This window comes from Mycteria americana, chromosome 6 (assembly GCF_035582795.1).
Source record: "Mycteria americana isolate JAX WOST 10 ecotype Jacksonville Zoo and Gardens chromosome 6, USCA_MyAme_1.0, whole genome shotgun sequence".
NCBI lineage: Eukaryota > Metazoa > Chordata > Aves > Ciconiiformes > Ciconiidae > Mycteria > Mycteria americana.
The window spans coordinates 21,989,003-22,010,261 of NC_134370.1; the positions used below are offsets into that span (position 1 = coordinate 21,989,003).

The 21,259-nt window shown below is 42.2% G+C and overlaps 1 protein-coding gene across 1 annotated transcript; it reads left to right on the plus strand.

The window, feature by feature from the left end:
* Window positions 1-3,351: 3,351 nt before the first annotated feature.
* Window positions 3,352-20,029, plus strand: RBP3 (retinol binding protein 3). Its single transcript, XM_075504105.1, has 4 exons — window positions 3,352-6,399; window positions 13,967-14,157; window positions 17,102-17,244; window positions 19,701-20,029. The coding sequence occupies exons 1-4, from the start codon at window positions 3,352-3,354 to the stop codon at window positions 20,027-20,029; spliced, it is 3,711 nt and encodes a 1,236-aa protein (XP_075360220.1).
* Window positions 20,030-21,259: the final 1,230 nt, after the last annotated feature.

A 21,259-nucleotide genomic window follows, 5' to 3' on the forward strand; every position in this document is an offset into this window, starting at 1 on the left:
GTAAGGTAATTATCTGGCACATATCCTGATTAAAAATGCTCAGTTACTGTCTTTTACTGTCTTCTTTCTGAGTATGATCTTCATGGCCATTCATCTATGTCTCTTAGACTCAGGGTAAGATGAAGTGACTTTAACACCTCGTATATAATATCTGTAACACCCTAAAACACACTTTGCACAGCAAGTTGAAACTGAGATAATTTGAGTAATGCTTTGTCATTTCAAGTTATATTAATGTCTATTGTAAAAGCAGAAACTGGCAGAGAAGAATACAGTGAAAAAAAAGGTCCTTCTAAACAAATAAGGGTTTTTTTAAGATTTGCTGTGATTTAAACAGCAGAATGAAATTACTTTCAAGAAATCCAGAAAATATTAATTTCTCTAATTTTTATGGTAAATAATTTAACCTTATTTCCACCATTATCCCATACTTGTTAAATAGTTTCATATAAATATAAGTGTCCATTACGTACTATGTACTGAAAGATTAAAAAAGAAAGTACTGTGTATACTCCATAAACATGCAACATCATTCTTTTTTCTGGGATAGAAAGCTGCATGCTTAAAGCTACTGTACAGACAGACAGAAATAGAGATCCATCCTGACATATTCTTAGGGACATGGATTATTGTACTTTTTTTCCCAATTCCTGTCACAATAGATCCATTTTGTAACCCTCCTCCTTGGCTCCTGGGCATGCCCTCCTCCAGCACCCAGCAGCAGTAAAAGGAAGAAAGAAATAAGAAACGAAAAAGGGCACCCATGGAACAACCCAACCCCGTAGGCCAGCAGGCGAAATATCTAACCCTTCCATGTTTACACATTTTTACTTCATTGTTTTAGATCGTACATATGTTTTCTTTATCATTATGCTTTGTTTCCATCATAACAAAATTAGTTAGTCTATATCTTCCCTTTCAAGTTCATTGAAAGATGTTGGAACACACAAAAATTCCTAATAGTAAGGTAGCATTAAAATGTTAAGCACTCCAAAGTGGGAAATGTCAGAATTAAGATTATCTATGCATCATCCCCCTCTTGGTCGTATGCATTAATTACACAATCACAGCTCATAACGTTTTTATTTCAGACGTCCCCTGCCTTAGTCAGTGCACAGAGCACGTGGTGCTTAAGAATTAAGTTGGGGATTTATGAAGTACAGTATCTTGCCTATTGATTGTCTTAATGTACACTACAGGGTGTGCAATTATTCCTGTGGTAATGGCATTTAGAGACACTATCAGAAGTTGGAAGTAAAGGTAGGGTATGTGGTAGACGTTAACGTAGCAAAAGAGATCCCTTGCCCCCAAAAATTTCCAAGCTAGACAGAAGGGCCGTGGGTTAGAAAAGTAATAGAAATCAATTTGCCCAAGGTCCCATCCACTGTATTGGCCACATGAGGAATTAATGCAGCTCTGGCAATAAATCCTGTAGCTCAAAAGTCAATCTCTGGACAAAGTGTGGTTATGCTGAAGAGTTTTTGTTCCAGCTGCCTTTGCCCTAGAGTGCTGGATTGTTCTTTGCAGGAAGAAAGCAAGAAGAGCAATTCAAACTGGTGATAGTGCCCTGGAGTTAGGTCTGTGATGGATGTCATACACTGTCACAATATAGAACAGCCCCCCAAAATTAAGAAGATACAACAGATCTGAATCTCACTGCTTCTCTACCAATGAGGCACACGGAATGTTACTGTGGCACATTTGAAGGTTAATTACTTATTTATACATTATCAACAACAATTTCAACTATATCCTAGGCCTCTCCTTTGACAGGGGAAGTGGCGACGTTTTTTAAACTAGGCTTTAATTTTTACAGATGATAGCACAGCCTGGTTGCCAGAGATACCTGTGATTATAACATCAAGTTTTACAGCTTTTGCCATAGAGCAGTCCTTTCTCTAATGGACTCTCACAATTTAATAGTTCCCTTTGATGGACTTACATTTGTACATTTACATATACACAGATACAAATCAACCACGGGATGAAATAGTACCTGCATATATAGACGAAGCTATTCCTATACGGACATGTTAAAGGAAGGAACTTCACAAAGCTCCTTTATTACTACAACTGAATGACCCAGAAAGAGGACTGCACTAAACTTTGCTCATGTGGGTGGCAGGCTTCACTCACAACACTCACACATGACACCAACAGACTGCACCCAGCCAGGGTAGACCATCTTTAAACTCTTCCCTCCACATGTGTTCATATGTAGCAACAAGTGACATTTCGAAAGCAATACAAAAACATGCTCTTCCCAGATTCCCTAGTCTATTCTTGCAGCTATCTCCAGCAAGCAGAAGGCTGGGCTAGCAACTCATTTCAGACTTAAAGCCAAGAATCTGTTCTTATATGTCTTTGGCATGTCATACTGGAGCTCTGAATGTTGACAACTCACAGGGTACAGCCTGCAGCTGCATCCCACATATTCTGATCCTCTTTCAAACTCTTAATACAATAGGGTCTCGAATACATTGTAAGCAGAAGAAAACAACCCCCTACGTTCTATTTTGGTATGTTGAGCCTAAAGTCTATTGGCTGGGAGCTGTCGTCAGACATGACCATATGTTACTCAATGGTATTACAAGTAAATCCTAATTGAGTGCAAATTATGAAGATTAAAGTCACCTCAGATTTAGCTGTATTATGTTGAGGCAAATGTATTTCAAAGTCCTGTTTAAAATGCTGGCAATTCTCAGCACAGAAATTAACAGGCTGTCATTACCTTGGATTTTATGAGCTGTTCTAAATGTCTGGAGTTCCTTGTTTGGAGCCCTTAGTCACTGAATGTAAGCACAGTCCTTTGCAGCTCAGACTGAAAAACACCAAAGACAATGTATTGTCAACAACTTTTGAAAAAATATTAAATATTGATACAACTAAGTCACTGAAAAATCTCCTGGTATAAGCTTTTCATAAATAATGGTGAAAGACTGGATGACTGCTGTTCTAACTGTGGTTAAAATCAAAGTTTTGCATTTAAGCAATCCACTGTCAGGATAAGCCAGGACCAGCTTATAACAGGCAATGCATTAACTTTTGAAAACAATTAACTGCCAGAAAGATCTTCCTTGATGATTGAAGTTTATTACTGTTTCATAAGGGGACTGTGAAGTAGTAAGGAGCTGAATATCATCTATTGGTGCACTTCGTGTGATGCACTCCATTTTAATGAGATTAAAGGTTTAATGCAGATAAAAGATTTTTATCTGTTCAGTGCACCTGGATTCAACACAGGGATTTCAGTGTGATTCACAAACAGAGAGTCATCGGAGAGCTACATTCATCTTGATCAATAAGAGCTTCTGACTTCTTTCCTTCTTTTCTATTCCATACAAAGACAAAATGATCAGGACACATTTCTTCCTGTTTTCAGCACTGATAATGTGCAGCATACCTGCTGAGGAAATCTTTCAGCCAACTCTAGTACTGGACATGGCTAAAGTCCTTCTGGATAACTACTGCTATCCTGAAAACCTAGTGGGAATGCAAGAAGCCATTGAACAAGCAATCAAGAGTGGGGAGATCCTGGACATCTCAGATCCAAAAATGCTGGCCAGTGTCTTGACAGCTGGAGTGCAGGGTGCTCTGAATGACCCAAGACTGGTGATTTCCTATGAGCCATCACTGCATGCAGCTCCCAAACAAGAAGCTGAGGCTTCCCCCACTCGTGAACAACTCCTGAGTCTTATTGAGCATGTGGTCACTTATGACAAGCTGGAGGGCAATGTTGGCTACCTGAGGATTGATTATATCATAGGACAGGAAGTTGTGCAGAAAGTTGGAGCTTTTCTGGTGGACAAGGTGTGGAAGACGCTGATAGAGACATCTGCCCTGGTGATAGATCTTCGTCACAGCACTGGGGGACAGATTTCCGGCCTCCCCTTCATCATCTCATATTTGCATGAAGCAGACAAGATGCTGCATGTTGAGACTGTATACAATCGGCCCTCCAACACCACCACAGAGATATGGACACTGCCAAAGGTGTTGGGAGAGAGGTACAGCAAAGACAAGGATGTCATTGTTTTGATCAGCCACCACACCACAGGAGTGGCTGAAGATGTGGCTTACATCCTCAAGCACATGAACAGGGCTATCACTGTTGGGGAGAAGACAGCTGGAGGCTCGCTGGACATCCAGAAGCTGCGTATTGGCCCCTCCAATTTCTATATGATGGTTCCCGTGTCACGATCTGTGAGCCCCTTGAGTGGCGGTGGACAGAGCTGGGAGGTGAGTGGGGTGATGCCATGTGTGGCTACTGAGGCAGAGCAAGCCTTGCAGAAATCCCTGGACATCCTGGCAGTGCGCAGAGCAGTGCCTGGCACCCTAAGCCACCTCACAAACATATTAAAGGACTATTACAGCTCAGTGGAGCGGGTGCCAGCACTGCTGCAGCACCTCGTCACCGCTGACTTCTCTTCTGTGCAGTCAGCAGAGGACCTGGCCACCAAGCTCAACACTGAGATGCAGACCTTATCTGAAGACCCGCGCCTGTTGGTCCGAGTCATGAAGCCAGGTGAAGCTGCTGCCCCGCCTGCTGAGGAGCCAATTGCAGTGGCAGCCAGCTTGCCTGACAATGAGCAACTGCTGCATGCCTTGGTGGATACTGTCTTCAAGGTGTCCGTGTTGCCAGGCAATGTTGGCTACATGCGCTTTGATGAGTTTGCAGATGCCTCTGTGCTTGCTAAGCTGGGACCTTACATTGTCAACAAAGTGTGGGAGCCCCTCCAAAATACAGAGAACTTGATCATGGACCTACGTTACAACCCTGGGGGCCCTTCCTCCTCTGCTGTGCCTGTGCTACTCTCCTATTTCCAAGATCCTGCTGCTGGCCCTGTCCATCTCTTCACAACCTATGACAGGCGCAGCAATCACACACAGGAGCACAACAGCCAGGCAGAACTGCTGGGCCAGCCCTATGGGGCTCAGCGTGGCATCTACCTGCTCACCAGCCACCACACTGCTACAGCTGCTGAGGAGTTTGCTTACCTCATGCAGTCCCTGGGCCGTGCCACACTGATTGGTGAGATCACAGCAGGAAGCCTCTCACACACCCGTACCTTCCCTCTGCTGCAGCCTGAGCAGGGAATAACCCATGGTCTAACTGTCACAGTTCCTGTTATCACTTTCATTGATAACCATGGGGAAAGCTGGATGGGCGGAGGAGTTGTGCCTGATGCCATAGTGTTGGCTGAGGATGCACTGGAGAAGGCTGAAGAGGTGCTAGCTTTCCACAAGAACATGGGAGTACTTTTGGAGGGTACCGGGCAACTCCTAGAGGCTCACTATGCCATCCCAGAAGTGGCTGGTAAGGCCAGTGCTATGCTCAGCACCAAACGGGCCCAAGGAGGTTATCGATCAGCTGTAGACTTTGAGACATTGGCTTCCCAGCTTACCAGTGACTTACAGGAGGCCTCGGGGGACCATCGGCTTCATGTCTTCCACAGCCATGTAGAACCAACACCTGAAGAACAGCTTCCCAACATGATTCCCAGCCCTGAGGAGCTGAGCTACATCATTGAGGCACTCTTCAAAATTGAGGTATTGCCAGGCAACCTGGGCTACCTTCGCTTTGATATGATGGCTGAGGCAGAAACAGTGAAGGCCATTGGGCCCCAGCTGGTGCAGATGGTATGGAACAAGCTGGTGGACACGGATGCCATGATTATTGACATGAGGTACAACACAGGTGGCTACTCCACTGCCATCCCAATACTTTGTTCCTACTTCTTTGAGCCTGAGCCTCAGCAACACCTCTACACTGTCTTCGATCGTAGTACCTCCCGCAGCACAGAGGTGTGGACTCTCCCCCAAGTCACCGGCAAGAGATATGGCTCTCTCAAGGACATCTACATCCTAACAAGCCATATGAGTGGCTCAGCAGCAGAAGCTTTCACTCGCTCTATGAAGGATCTACACCGGGCCACAGTTATTGGTGAGCCCACCGTAGGTGGTTCCCTCTCAGTGGGCATTTATCGTGTTGGTAAGAGTTCCTTATATGCCTCCATCCCCAGCCAAGTGGTGCTCAGCCCAGTCACTGGCAAAGTATGGAGTGTGTCTGGCGTGGAGCCACACATCACCATCCAGGCCAGTGAAGCCATGGCTGTAGCTCAGCACATTGCCAACCTGCGTGCCCAGGTGCCACAGACACTGCAAACTGTAGGCAAGCTTGTGGCAGATAATTATGCCTTTGTGGACATCGGGACTGTTATAGCATCCAACCTCACCAAGAACATCAACAAAGACAGTTATAAAAGGTTTAATACAGAAGAGGAGCTGGCCAGGAAGGTGACTGCCAACTTGCAAGCTCTTTCTGATGATGAGCACCTGAAATTGCTCTACATCCCTGAACATGCCAAGGACAGCATCCCAGGGATCATGCCAAAACAGGTACAGTTCTCTTGTAGCTATACTGATGCCAGCTAGAATGGGAGCACTGAGTCAGATAGCTTGTCTTGTTTCTGGCCCATATCATAAACCCACCAGGATTTCCCTGTACCCAGAAGAGAAGCCAGTGCCTGAGTGGGTTTTGGAGGCTGAGCTCTCTCTGACACTAAGGCAAGTCAGGGTAGTAGCTTGTGGTAGTAGATGGTAGCTCTGGATGCATGCATTTTGGGAACAACCGTCAGGCTGTGAATCTCTTTCAGTCACCATCTGCCACAAGCAAATACGCAGAGCTTCACAGTTAGAGGGAAGATATCTCATTGTCTCTGTGATCCCCTCTCTTTCAATTCTATGGTTTTTCAAGCTGTAATAAATTAATGCACTACTGGTTACAAACCGAGTTTGTAATTTAGGAAAAATTTGGTTGGAACGGATTAAATGCATACACCTGCAAAACATGCAACCACATACTCTTTAATGGATTTTTCTATATAAAATTGCTGTACCTGCCTTCTATGACACCAGAATAACAAGCAACTCCTTTGGTAGTGACAGTGGAAAGTTGTTCTAATTGTATCTCATGCTTAGCATCAGACAGTTTCCCAGTGACCTAGAAATACTTTGGAAGAAGTATCTGGGTGGAAGTTAGGTGACCCCAGGGAGAAATTGATTTTTAATAATCTACTTTTGCCCTTGCTGTGTGGTTTGCGTAACAGTCTGTGCTTTGTTCTGAGCCTGGGTATTTATACACTGGTCTGCCTTGGCAATCTTTCTTGTTCATTGTTGTGCTGGAGGGAGCTCCCAGGAGCACTTGTTAAAATTCCATCTTCAAATTAAAGGGAGGGTTAGGATAACCTGATCCCTTTCTTGGATGAAGTTAGCTCCTTTCTGGCTACTGCTCTAGCATGGCTATCAGAGACGTCTTTTCTCCAGGGACTCATAAAATTACTTTTTGAAGAGAATGCATTTGCCTTTGCAATGAACTTTACAAAGTGTCAGGTAACTATTAAATGTTTCCTGGGGGAGGAAATCTGTGGGCTTCCACCCTCTGAAGTTTTTGGCATGCATGATTTAAAGTAGGCATGACCTTTGTGGTATTATCTCCAACATTAAGGTCAAGGACAAAGTCTAAGCAATGCCAGGGGAGGGCATTTTTTTCAAGTTTGTTAACAAAGAGATGCTGGCCCCATTCTTGCCTCTAAGCTTAAATGGAAATACTTAATTGAAGGATTTTTCTATTCCATCACTCTCTTTCCCTCCTGCATTTGTTGGGTGTAGAAAACTTCACTCTAAAGATGTTTTTGACAGAGCTCCCTGCTAAATTATTAGCAACATATCAGTAGTGATACATCATAATTTCTCCCCATTCTACAAAGTGAGCCCATCTTGCAAATTAGTCACTGTTTTCACTGACAACTCTTAATGGATATTGCTGGCTATTTTTACTTGTTCAAACCTCACTTTATTCAGACCTTGAATGTCAAGAACAGGATATACAGGACAAATATCTTATTTGTCACATGACATGAAATTCTGATCCTGATAGAGATAGTGAGGAAATGCCGTTATATTAATTAATGCCTCTGTTTACCTCAGTTCTTCGTTAAGCAAAATGATTGGAAGAGGTCAGGGGATACACCCATAAGAAGGAAATCACATCAGTGTGGATGAAAATTGGGACAAAGCTGAGATTTCTTCAAGGGGAAAGAATGTATAAATAGCTGAGGAGAAGCACAGGTCTCTTACAAGGCTAAAATAGTTTCCAAAGGTGTATGCATTCCTTCATAGTGCTTGAGGAAACTGGGAGGCAGAGAGACAAGAGAGCTGTGTTAAGACATTTTAAGGAAAAAGAGAGTGATTGAATGAAGACACTGAAGTCACTGAAGTAAAGGCTTTTCCTTGTGATAGAGGTAAAACAAAATTCACCTATTCCACAGAGCACTGGGCAACAAGAGTACCTTCATTTCCTGCCTGGCTTTGCAGGGCCAAGAGGGATGCTTTCTGTGGAACATTTCAGGAGTACCCTGTACCAATACCCCAGAGAGCAAATGCCTGAAGATTGCAGTGAAGCTTACATGGTGGCAATAAATGCATTTGTAATTTTTTTTTTAACAGTCCTATACATGGACATAGTGGCCCTTTTAATCTGTATCACATTTATTCCTCAAAAACCCAAGAGCTAGTTTTTTTCTTGTGCTACCTACTTTCCAAGCCACCCTTTCCCTTGATAGTGGGATTTTCTTGATAATGACCTTGACAGTGAAGCAGATCCAACACAATTAAATGAAAGTGATGATGAATAACTGCAGGAAGGATGGGATGGGACATAGGAGACAGACAAGTGAAATGCATGTAGACCTTTGCATCTGCTACACTAGAATAGCTGCTGAAGCATAATACGGGGTAGTGAATATGTCTCCTCTGTGACAGCAGCAAGGTCAATGCTAGCTGGAGTTGTCTGCTGCATAAATGCCACTTTCCAAAGTCAGACTTCCCAGAGGCAAATGTGTATACTGTTTGTGATTCAGAAAATAGCGTTTTGCTTATAAGGCAGAGCTCTGTGAACTTCCTGATGTGCAGTTCAATAATCCCTACTTATTCTTCTGTTTGCCTCTCCCTCCAGTCATACCTTCCTTTCCATACTGAAACATTTGTGTTCATTAATACCTGAGTATTGTAGACTACCTATGGAAGAACTGCTGCTTGATTTTGGCAAATGTGTTATGTCAATTTTAAGTGACAAGAGTCTCCCTGAGTGACTCTTTTGGCCCCTTGATAACGCCCAAATACTTTTAATGCCGTCTTCACACCTAAGAGAATTTTTGTATTAACGTTTTAGATAAGCAGCTGAAAATGATGATCAGAGTAAAAAACAAGAAGGAATCCTTTCTAGACAGAAATTGTTCCTGCATTTGAAGTCCCCCTTTTCCCAGATAAATAATATGCATCTATAGCAAAGTATTGTCCTTGCTGAAGGAGGCAATAGTTACAGATGTTTCACCAGAAAGGAGTATGGTTTGCTTATGTCCCTTCATTAATGAGTGAAATCAAAATGCTCAGCCTCAAAGTGTCAAGGTAGATAATCAGATTGCTATGTCTATTGCCAACAGGTAGAAAAAAATTGTCATGGGCCCATACAATGCTGATTTATATTAATGTAACCACAGTAAAGTCAGTGGAACTATACAAGTTTATGCAAGCCAAAAAATTGTCTCGTGTTTAACTCTCATTGACTCTTCACCTTTTGCAATTCATGCTTGCTTCTTGTATTTGGTGCAGAAAAGAATATGACACTTTGTTCATCACTTCTGTTCTTTTTCTAGTACCTTTCATCTTCTGATCCTAATACTCAAGCTCAATGCAGCTACGTTTGCAGTTACAATCCCACCAAAGAGATCCATTTGTGCTCATTTTTTTTCCATTGTCCTTCATGTTACAGTAGATTTGGCCGTTAGTTTTAAGGATTTTCAGTGGGTTTTGGATGAAAATCAAAATTTAGTGATGAATCATGTTTTCAAATTTTCATTTCAAATGTAATCTTCCAGGGCATTGACTAGAAAATAACTGCTCACTGGCTTACAATGAGTATGTTACAAGCTGCGTATTGTCAGAGCAGGCTTACATGCTGCTGTGCAGTGCCGCCCTTTGCGGGGTGAAAATACAGCTTCTCACTGTGCCCTGCACTCCCTCAATTGGGACTGAGAGCCTTAAATAACCTCTTTTAATCCTTTCCACAGCACCATCCCAGAGGATTTCAGCTTTTGCTTGTGGTAACCTGCCCATCCTGTCTGTCTTGGTGCCATGGAGGGCAGGATTAGAATTCAAAGATACAGTTCTGAAAAAACTGGAGAAATGATCTGTGAAAACCAGGATGAGGTTAAATAAGAACACATGGAAGGTTCTTACACAGTTTCTAGGGTGAGAGTAATTGACTGCACAGCTCTGGGAGGAAAACAGCTTGGTTAGGGGGAGTCCTGTAAAAAAGTATATGGGTTCTTCAGTGTTCATAAGCTGAACACAAGTCAATAGAGTCAAGTTGTTGCAGTAAAAAATAATAATCATCAAACTGGAATGGATAAGGAGGAATATAATCAGTAAGATGTGAAGTCTTCTGCTACATTCAGCTATAAAGAAAATTCAGCTAGAGTATACTATGTGCGGTCTTGGGCTTTTCTGGAAAGATGGGGCTCAAGCAGGGAGACCACAGAAAAGAGGAACAGGAGTAAAGAGAAGACTGAATAAGAGTCATCTTGAAAAAGTTTAAAAGATTTGAGTTGTTTATTCCAGAGAGAAGAAAACTGAGAGGAGACATGAAAACAGTCTTCAGATACGTAAGAGGCTATTTCAAATATGAAGAGAATAATCTGTTCCCTTGTCCGTGGTGAATAGGCCAAGAAGTAATGCACTTAAACTGTAGAAAGCAGTGAACTTAGACTGTTTACACTAGATGTTAAAAACATCTTTGTAATAGTAAGGCTAGTGACGTACTAGACTGGATTGCCTGGAAATCACCCAGTGATATGGGTGTTTTTAAGAGCAAGTGAGAATCAGCTGTCAGGGATATTGCTGATCCTGTCGGTCCTTGAGCTGGGGGACCTACTAGGATAGATGGTTCCATTCCAGCCTGTGAGGGTACACAAGGAACCCAAATGTTATTCTAAGAAAGAAAGGCACAACCCCACCACCCAGCCCCCAAGATCTCATGGCTCTTAAACCAATCTCAGGTTTTGCAATGGTACAAGGGTGTTGGCTGATAATATTTTAACAGCTGGCAGTTGACAGCACTAACAATCCTAATGGAAATCAGACTTACATTACAATGGTCAGCACAAAATTAGCTATTAAAATACAGTTTCCATCTAAATAGACAAAACAACTTTGGGGAGAGGTGAAAGGGGAGAAAAGAGGGAAGAGAGGCACAGTTGGAAAAGTAGTTTGCCCATGGTTGGGGTACGTGTCAGTAGCAGAACCACTGATGAAACTCTATGCATGAGTCCCAGGGCAGCATTCTAGGTCCTATTTTGTGTCACATTACTTGTTCTAGTTAGGCCACTCACTTGTGGAAGGAGACTGCAGAATAGGACTGGAGACGCTATATAGTTAATGAAAAACAATTCTTCCTTGGCTTAAGCAGTGTTAGCTTGGAGGTCCTTTAGTCTAGCCACATTGCTTATAGTGTTCTTACTAAGGCACCTGAGGGTTTATATTTAACCATCAAGTCATTTGTATGTAAACATTGCCTGGCTGAGCAGCAGGATCTTACTCTTAGACGCATCCTGTCCAGCTTGTCCTTGGCCTGCAAACAGAGCTCTGCCTTCCAAAGGAGAGTGCACTGTTGCTCTCTGAAGCTGGACTCGCCTCCTTAGGTACCAGCAGCACGTGGCCCATGTTCCAGTGTCATGAACTGCAGTTTTCCAGGACAGTAACTCTCTCTCTTCTGTCAGTCCCAGCCTCCTCCCCTCTTTTGCGTAAAAATTAGGAGGCTTTCCCCACCCCCCCCAAAATTACATTCTGAGTGCTTTCATCTGACTTCTGGTCTTAAAGCCTTTAAAATACATATATTTTCATACCTTTTCCTGCAGCCATGAAGATGAAGAGTTTCTTTGAGATCCTTGCATATTCATTTTACCCTGTGAGACCTGAGGCTTTAAGACCAACTTGCGCACCTTGAAATCTGTAATGAATTTCCAGGAGTTAGCAACACTGCTAGCAAGTACTGAAGTTCTCAATGAACAAAGATATGATGCAGCACAGTAAAAGAACAAGTAGGGAAAAAAATTACCATAGACAGATGTTATTCTTAATCAACATGCTTATGGGTATGCATCTAGCAATTATTGTTGGAGACAGAGCTAAGAAATCTGTGTGTTCATTTAAAGTATCATTAATAAGTGGCTGAGAGTAACACATCAATTTTATTTGTAGATGTTTCCAATGAGTGATGATTTTTTTCTCCTGGGGGGACCAGTACCTCTGAACTAGATATAAGCTCTGTCAGAACAATGCAATGCATGCTGGATATATTCTTCAAAACTGTGATTTGTTAGTCAAAGTACAGTGGGCAGATCAAGGAGCATTGCTGTCACTGGGAAGTGGATTGGAAATGACAAACTCAGTAGTGCTGGACTGATATGTTTACAGTCCAAATACAGTGGTTATTTTCACAAGGTACAGTGAGAAAGAAGGGTACAGAAAAGGACTCAGTGGAGTTTGTTCTCACCATCAGATCAACAACTGCTGGCCAACAGGGCTTTTAAATTAATGTTTGAAATTTTGGCAATTTTGGCATACAGAAGGCACTGAATGGTGAAGAAGCTCAGGGCAGCCAGAAGTGTGATACAGTGGGTAATATTGCCCCAGGTAAAGGTAAAGTGCTTGAGCTGCGTCAAGTACAGCTGCATTCACACACCTTGGAAACCTTCTTTCTGATGTGGCAGACTCAATTTTGGCAGGAGCACAACCCCAGGCCAGAGCACTACATGTAGGGCAGGAGATTGCCTGACTCCTCTACAGTTGCAAAAAGCCCAAATGCCTCCTAAATTCTGCGGCATATTGCAGGTTGGGAGAGCACCTTTTAGCACATGGCTCACTGCTGACTCCTTGTTCTTTTGGGTATAGAAGTACGGATTGTCTGGGGCTGAGCTATGGCAGAGGGCAACTGATTCAGAAGCAAGTATAAAATCATTTTCACAGCAACCCTGAGGCAAAGAGACCAAATTGCTGAAGGTCACATAAGTTGTGTATATCCCAAAGCCTTATCTCCTTAAGCTGAAGGAGAGTCTTCCCTTTTCAGACACATGCATGCAAAACATAAGTTTGGCAATAGGAGCAGGCTATGACTCCAATGCATGAAGGGGTTACTAGGATAACTTTATTAGTTGGCTACACATTGCTATTAAAAAAATTTCTGCTGTTTAATAACATAAGCTAAACAAAATGAAATTAATCACAGCCTAACACGTGAGACTCCAGGCACGTGGCCACCATATAAGAGATTTAATACATGTCTACCTCATGAGTATCCTAACACATGCCCAACACATCAGGTTCCTCACTATCACAGGGACTGGCTCATTAAGAGGGGCTGGGGCCAACCTCACCTGCAGCCAGCAGCTGTTTGTCAGCTGAGGCCAATCGAGAGATTATAAAAGTCCTAGTGCCTTATTTAGAAAGAACTGCTAAAGGAAACAAGTGGGCTTGGGTGGCAGGCCTGGCATAGTGGAATAGGCTGCAGACCAGGGGATGGTTCTTGCAGCCTTCTCAGCCTCTTTGGTGCAAGTAAATTCCTGTATTTTTGAGAAATAAACTGAGCCCTGACAAATAGGGGCCTGATCCAGATTCTGGGCATGCTGTTGATGCACCCTATACTGGGCAAACGGTGCAGCAGCCAATCTTTAATATGCAAAAATCTTAATATCATTCATTATGTTCTTCAAAGTTGGTCACATTCCTCACATGTGTCCTCACATGTGTCCCACCTGGACTAAACCTGACCCACATAATTCTTTTTGAATCTTGTGCCAAGCTATCGGTATCAGCAAATGATTTGTTTTGTTTTTCCAAACTCTTTCAGATCCCTTCCCCAGAAGTATTTGAAGATCTGATTAAATTTTCATTCCACACAAATGTATTTGAAAACAACATCGGCTATCTGAGATTTGATATGTTTGGAGACTGTGAACTTCTAACCCAGGTGTCCGATCTACTGGTAGAGCATGTTTGGAAGAAAATTGTTCACACAGATGCATTAATCATAGACATGAGGTAAACCTTTGAATGGCAAATAACCAAAGCTCTTTCAAAACAGCATTTTATTTGTAACAGTAAATTAGCTTTACATGGCTTACTGTCCTGTTTACAGGCTAACATTGCTGGAATTAAATGAGAAAAGGAAAACAGCCAAGGAAAACAATAACAGTCTGGAAGTATATCTCAAGACAAATTGTACCATCACTTGAGATGTTTAGAACTAAATAGGCAAATTTAGGGAATATGTTGCAGAATGCAATCCTGGATATCACATCTGTTTCTTTCTGTGATTCTTTCACATTCTTTCTGTGATTTCTTTCTAACCTATCTCTGCATGTGCCTTGTATTAATTATATATATGTGGCTTAATTAAATCTTTTACTGCAGGCAGTGGTCAAGTGATTGAACAGTCAAAAAAACAGCCCATGCGGAAGGCTGTGTTACAACATATAGATTGCCATACTTGCAGTGCTAAATTATCCTGGGCAATCAGCCCTGTACACAATGACCCTTGTGCACAGAGCACAAAGGTGGCTTAAAGGTAGTGTTGCCTCAAAGGTACTGTAGCACTCCTAGACCCTACTGCAGCAAGCATCATATGCCTGCTCTCAGCTTAGGATTCTATTGAACACTCCAGTGTGTCAACAATGCTCCAGATCTTATGAGCCAGAAGATGGCATCCATTTGTTGCCAGGTATCAAAGCAGATGAATATCACAAATATACATTTCCCGTACAATGTTTAGGTAAGTCATTCCCTTGTTTTGATCCAGAACTAATGTTTGTGAGCCCAGAACATTACAAATATCAACTAAAGAAAAGAAGGCCTTTGTAAGAACTCATTTTTAATGCTAGAACCACTTATGTCCATTGCCATCATGGGGCTCTCAATATTTGGTAATCTTTTTAATATTCTTCCGGGATTTGCAGCACGTGCAGGAAAAGATGAGCACAGCGGTGAGAGCAGAGAGAGATCTCACTATGTGAGCACAGAGGAAGCAGGGCAGCAACCAACAAAACACACCCATGACTGAATTCAAATTCAGCAAAAGCACCACCGTCATCCAGTAGGCTTGAGATGGGACTGGGACTTTCCTCTTTCTTGGCCCGGTTTTCTCCCAAGCTAAAACTCATATCAGGGCCAGGGGCAATAAAACAGCAAAGGTGAAATCATGTCCCAGATACCAAATGGTCTCATTATAGTTCTTTTCTTGGGTTGCTTTGTTTTTTTTTATATTTAATGTACTTCCAGCCCTTTGAGTGCACACAAAAGACCCAGTCTCTGAAGGTATATAAAAGAGAACCCCAAACATTTTACCTTTTGAAATTCTCCATAAACCAATCCTATTATTTTAAAGCAAGGCTGATGATAATTTCAATTTTGCATGGGATTAACCATAATGAATAATGTTTCTTGTCTTACAAGTTTCCCTCCCTGGGACAGCTGGGCCACTAATGAACTTCATATTTTGATAATTTCAATTTTACATGGGATTAACCATAACGCATAATGTCTCTCACCTTAATAGTTCCCCTTCATGAAACAGCTGTGCCACTCATGAACTTCATATTTCTAACCTTCACAGCATTGAGAAGAGACATTGATAAACTAAACAGCTTCCCTAATGTCACACAAGAAGTCTGTAATGAAGGAAGTACTTGCTTCTGAGAGTTAAGCTAAAACTCTAACAACTGCTCAGTCATTATTACTGATGAAAGTTTCTGCAGTTTCCCTGTCTTAGATGCAAGAGAGTCCCAGGAAGAGCTCTCCAGCATTGCTCTAGCTGCCTGCTTGCCACTCACTTCAGCTGTGATGGCAGCTACAGGAATCTGGGCTCTGCTGGGTCTAGCTGCCTCCTGGGCTGTGCAGCAGCAGCAGGGCCTCCTGGCAGCACAGCATTATCTGGGACACACTAAAGAGGCTTATTTCAGTTCTATCCAGTCACAGTGAGAATCCAGCATACAGCCCTCAAATGCTGCAGGATAAAGAGGTAGCTTCACTCTTCGGGACAGAGGCCTCCTGGATTGTCTAATCCTTTTTTGGAGGTGAAATAAACTTAGTTATTGGCAGGACTGAGCAAAACTCATTTTCTAGCAGGTTTTTTCTGGAATGTCTGTGCTAGGCACTCCTAACATCAACTACAGGAAAGCACTGTATCTATCTCCTACTAGCGAGCAAGGTACAAACATTTCCAGTGCTGTACATGCTCTAGTATTAGTAAAAAGTGACAGATAAAAAATAATTTGGTGTTCCATTGTGTGTATTCATAGCAGGGGTTCTCCAATGACACAGGCTCTTCAGTGAATTTAATCTGCAGAGACTGATATGAAATTAAACTACAACCAAAGTTTTCAAACATGACTGTTGTAAATGAAGGAGCTAACACAATCTTTAGGCACAAAAAGAAATGGCCAGATGTTATAAGGTGCCAAACACCAAGTATTCTCATTGTCTGCAGCAGGAAATAAGAACACGTCAGTCCTACAAACATGTGTTGCTTATATTGGGATCTACATTTATATATTAGGGTTTAGATATTTACTCATGCCTATGTCAGTAACAGCATGGGTTATTCAGAGTAGAAGAATAACAAGAATCTGATGTTTATCTGCAGATTAAGAGTCTTTGCTTACTTTCTGAATTATTTCCAGGTTGAATCAAGAAAAAAAATAGACAATTCAGTTTTATGTTTGCTTTTGAAGTCAGTTGTGGGCAATAACAGTCCAAGACTCTTAGAGGGGATTTTGTTTCTCTGATGAATGTGCAAATGCTGATAGGGGCGAATGAATGTAAATGTATCAAAATGTAGCCATAAGCCCTTTCAGTTGTTAAGGAACAATACTTGGAAGGGATATTTACTGAGTAGATATCCCTTAAAATATCTTTACTGAGATTCCAATACTTGGAAGGGATATTTATATTAAATAATAAATATTTAATATTTTTAATTTTTGAAAAGGTACAATATTGGAGGCTCCACCACTTCCATAGCAATCCTATGCTCATACTTCTTTGATGAAGGACACCGAATTCTCTTGGACAAAGTTTACGACAGACCCAGTGACTCAGTAAAGGAAATATGGACCCAGCCACAGCTCAAAGGTAAAATGACAATTTCTTTTTAGAGTAGCTTTTCATTTCAGGTGTCCCTCCTTGTGTATTTTAAAGTGAGCCATTAGACACCATAACTCATTTGGTGAAAGCACCTGCCATGATTAGCTCAAGCTCTGCAGAGAATATAAAAACAAAAATATGCATTTCAGCCATGTCCCTCAATGCCATCTATAAATAACAGTTTATCGCTCCTAGGAATGGGGTACATTAGGCATGGAGGTTTGTAAACTGGTCCCCAGAAGTTTAGCTGAATACTGTGTACAGCAGTTGTGACTTGTTGCTTTTAAAAGTTGCCAAAATTAAAAATAAATCCTGTGCTGCCTAGACCTCTAGTAATACCTCTTCCAATACTCACACATAGTTTTTTATGTAGCTCCTCACTTCCTACCTGTGTAATCCACTATTTCAGTAGATGCAAACACCCACAATAGCCCAGTTTGTCCAGAGAATGCAAGAGAGAAAGGAAAGCACTACATTTTGCACATCTGAGTGAGTTCGGAGCATTTGGCAATGTATCACACACACACCCCCCACACATACACAGCCCCACCCTGCTGTGCATAGGAGTTGAAGGGATGCTGCAATATGCAGAAACAGAGCTCTTCAGTGCTCATAAAGTGCAGTTAGAGTGCTAAGAAGCCTCAAACATCAGTTTTAATTCTTTTCCCCTTTAAAGCTAAGACAGTACCAACAAAGGTGTCACCATGGTGTCTGCAATTATTGGCTTGGAGTATGCTGAAATGGTTAAACTTTGTTACAGGCTTCAGGGTCCATCTATTTTCCCAGGCAGTCAGAGGTGGACTATGCTAGGGGATATGATTACTATGGACACATTCCAGTTCCCATCAAAGAGAACAGGCAGACTCATATTAACTTCAAAGGAGCTGGATCTGATCCTGTATTATATATATCTACTGTGAAAAGGGTCTTCTAATGGATATTACGTCTATAGTGAAATGAGAAGAGCAAAGATGGTGTGAAAATTAATTACCATGCTATCGGACCCTCTCTTAAAGTTTAGTATGAGAATTATATGTCATACTGTAACTTACTTAAAGAATGACATTTTTCGAGCAGTTTAGAGCAGTTTTCAAGTTATCAGGTTCCAGTTATGATGCACTGGCCACTTTTTCAAAGGATCTAAGCTCTCAAAAGGTATCTAGCGTGTTCAGATATATTGAAAATAAGGTGCAAAATACCTCCTACTCCTGTCAGCTGGTTTATGTAAGAAAATGAGATAACTTGGCTCAGATCCTAATAATAAAGGGGTATTTGTTGAAGGGCTTGGGACAAAAGCCATGCAACAGCTTCCATTTGTAGGCTATAAAAAGCCTGTGGGTGTCCTGATTTCAGCTGGGATAGAGTTAATTTTCTTCCTAGTAGCTGATATAGTGCTGTGTTTTGGATTTACTATGAGAATAATGTTGATAACACACTGATGTTTTAGTTGTTGCTAAGTAGTACTTATACTAAATCAAGGACTTTTCAGCTTCTCATGCTCTACCAACTGAGAAGGCTGGAGATGCACAAGAAGCTGGGAGGGGGCAGAGCCAGGACAGCTGACCCAAACTGACCAAAGGGCTATTCCATACTGTATGACGTCATGGTCAGTATAGAAACTGGGGGAAAGCTGGCTGGGGGGCCACTGCTCGGGGACTGGCTGGGCATCGGTCAGCAGGTGGTGAGCAATTGCATTGTGCATCACTTGCTTTGTATATTCTATTATTATTATTAATAATAATATTATTATTATTATTGCTACTATTTTATTTTATTTAAACTATTAAACTGTTCTTATCTCAAACCACTAATTTTCTCACTTTTATTCTTCCGATTCTCTCCCCCATCCCACCGGGGAGGGAGTGAGCAAGTGGCTGTGTGGTGCTCAGTCACCGGCTGGGTTTAAATCAGTGGGAAACCACTATAATTACAATTTCATAAAATGCTGTCTGCATAGTTTGCAGGCCAAGCTCTATGACAGCCATGTTCCTAGAGCAGGGATGAGAGTGAAACTGAAGATGCTGCTGGCTGAGCTTTGAGTATTCCTGCTGGAGCAGTAGAAAATATCACTTTCCTCACCTGCCTATCCCACTCCTCTGATGGGATCTAGAGCTCCTGTAAAAGTCAAAGCCACAGAAGAGCCAGCAGTAGTAACCATGAGCTGGCCTCCCAGCTGCTGGAGTTCATGGCTGATGGCATGGCATCAGAAACTGATGGCACAAGAGTACCACATAGGGTGACAGTCTTTTTTACAGTATAGAGGCTGGCTAGTGTAAAAAGTGCTTTAATACCATCATAGGTACAAAGTAAATTTCCAAACTTCTTTGGTTGTCAATAGCAGGTAGGGAATGAAGTGTGTTGTGTCTTGGCTTCTCTTTCTCCATTATGCAAATAAATCTCTGAAAATTGATGCATATTCTGACACTTTTTGTCCTTTCCGGCAGGGGAGAGGTATGGCTCTCAGAAGGGGCTAATAATCCTCACCAGTGCCGTGACGGATGGGGCTGCTGAAGAATTTGTATACATAATGAAGAAACTGGGCAGAGCTCTCATCATTGGGGAACAGACCAGGGGTGGCTGCCATTCCCCACAGACATATCAAGTAGATGATACCAACTTCTACATCATCATCCCCACCTCCAGATCAGTCACCTCTGCAGAGGGCACTTCTTGGGAAGGGAAAGGGGTGCCTCCTCACATGGAAACACCAGCTGACACAGCACTTACCAAAGCAAAGGAGATGCTCAGTGCTCACCTGCACAGCTCTAGATAGCCCAGTGGGGGAACACGGCCCTGGAAAAAAGGTAGGCTGTAATTTTCAAAGGAGCACAAGGGACTTACACTCTCAGAAGCTGAACCAATAATGAATTTGGGAACCCACAGCAGGATTTAGCCATAATTTAGGTAACTAATGCAAAATTGAGACGCCAAAAATCTCACAGTGTGTGTATGTGTAAGTGCATATGTGCATATCTGCATGTGAGGGGATGGGCAGCCTACAGGTGCTCCTCCTTTTCTTATCCGTCTGGCGGAGTAAACCATGGCTTGTTTACTGCACAAGAGCCCACTTCCAACAGGAGAAGTTGCAAGGCCCTTCTGCTACCCAGAATAATTCACAAGCATCAGCAACGGTGCTGTTCCGGGCAGCAGAAGTGGATTTGAGTTCCTATCAGCTGAGGGAGGCTTCACAATGGAGTCTCATTTTTTGTGTGAGTTTTCTCATAACCAAGTTCTTAGGGAAAGAAAGCTACCTCCCCAAATGTAAACCCTAGAAAAGAGTGGGAACGTCATTTCAATCTCTATAGTCAGTGGTTGGTTCCCTGTACATAGCTCGAAGTGACTCCCTTTTCAACATGCTGACATTTTTAGCCCGTTCTGTGGAAGCCAACTCTTTCTGGGTATGGCTGAGCTATTTGGATAATTCACTGGGGTTTCTGGATTCCTCTCCTGTGGTCAAATGTCAATGTTAATTGTTGCAGTGTCTGTTTTTTAAGATTTAGCTCCAAATCACAGAGATTTCCTTTGGTCCCTTAGAAAATCCCAGCTGTCAGTATTGAAGGCATGTGAACCACCTCAAAGCATTTATGCAAAGATAGAAAAGGTACCTCTGCTCCTTTGGAAATTGTGTACGTTCATATTTATACATCTTAAAGAAGAATTAACAGTAACTGGGAGAGTCTGTTTTCCAAACTGCAAGAACTAAATTAAGTCTCTTCTCTGTGTCACCATTTAGATGTACCAAAAATAACCATTCCCAGTCTGTCAGGGTTGCCCAGAGTCCTGGTATTTCTTAAGTGCATGCCTGCTTCTCCCCTGGTATCTGGCAGAGGGATGGGGAATGAGCAGGTGAAAGGCAGTACATTGACTCTTTCACCCCGTGCTCAGATCAATAATCAGGGAAAAGAATCATATGTTTTTACTTAAGGCTAAAAACAGATTGCTGTGTGTCCTGCCCCAAAGACAAGAAGAAGGAAGAGAAATATCCTTTGCACCCTGCTAACAA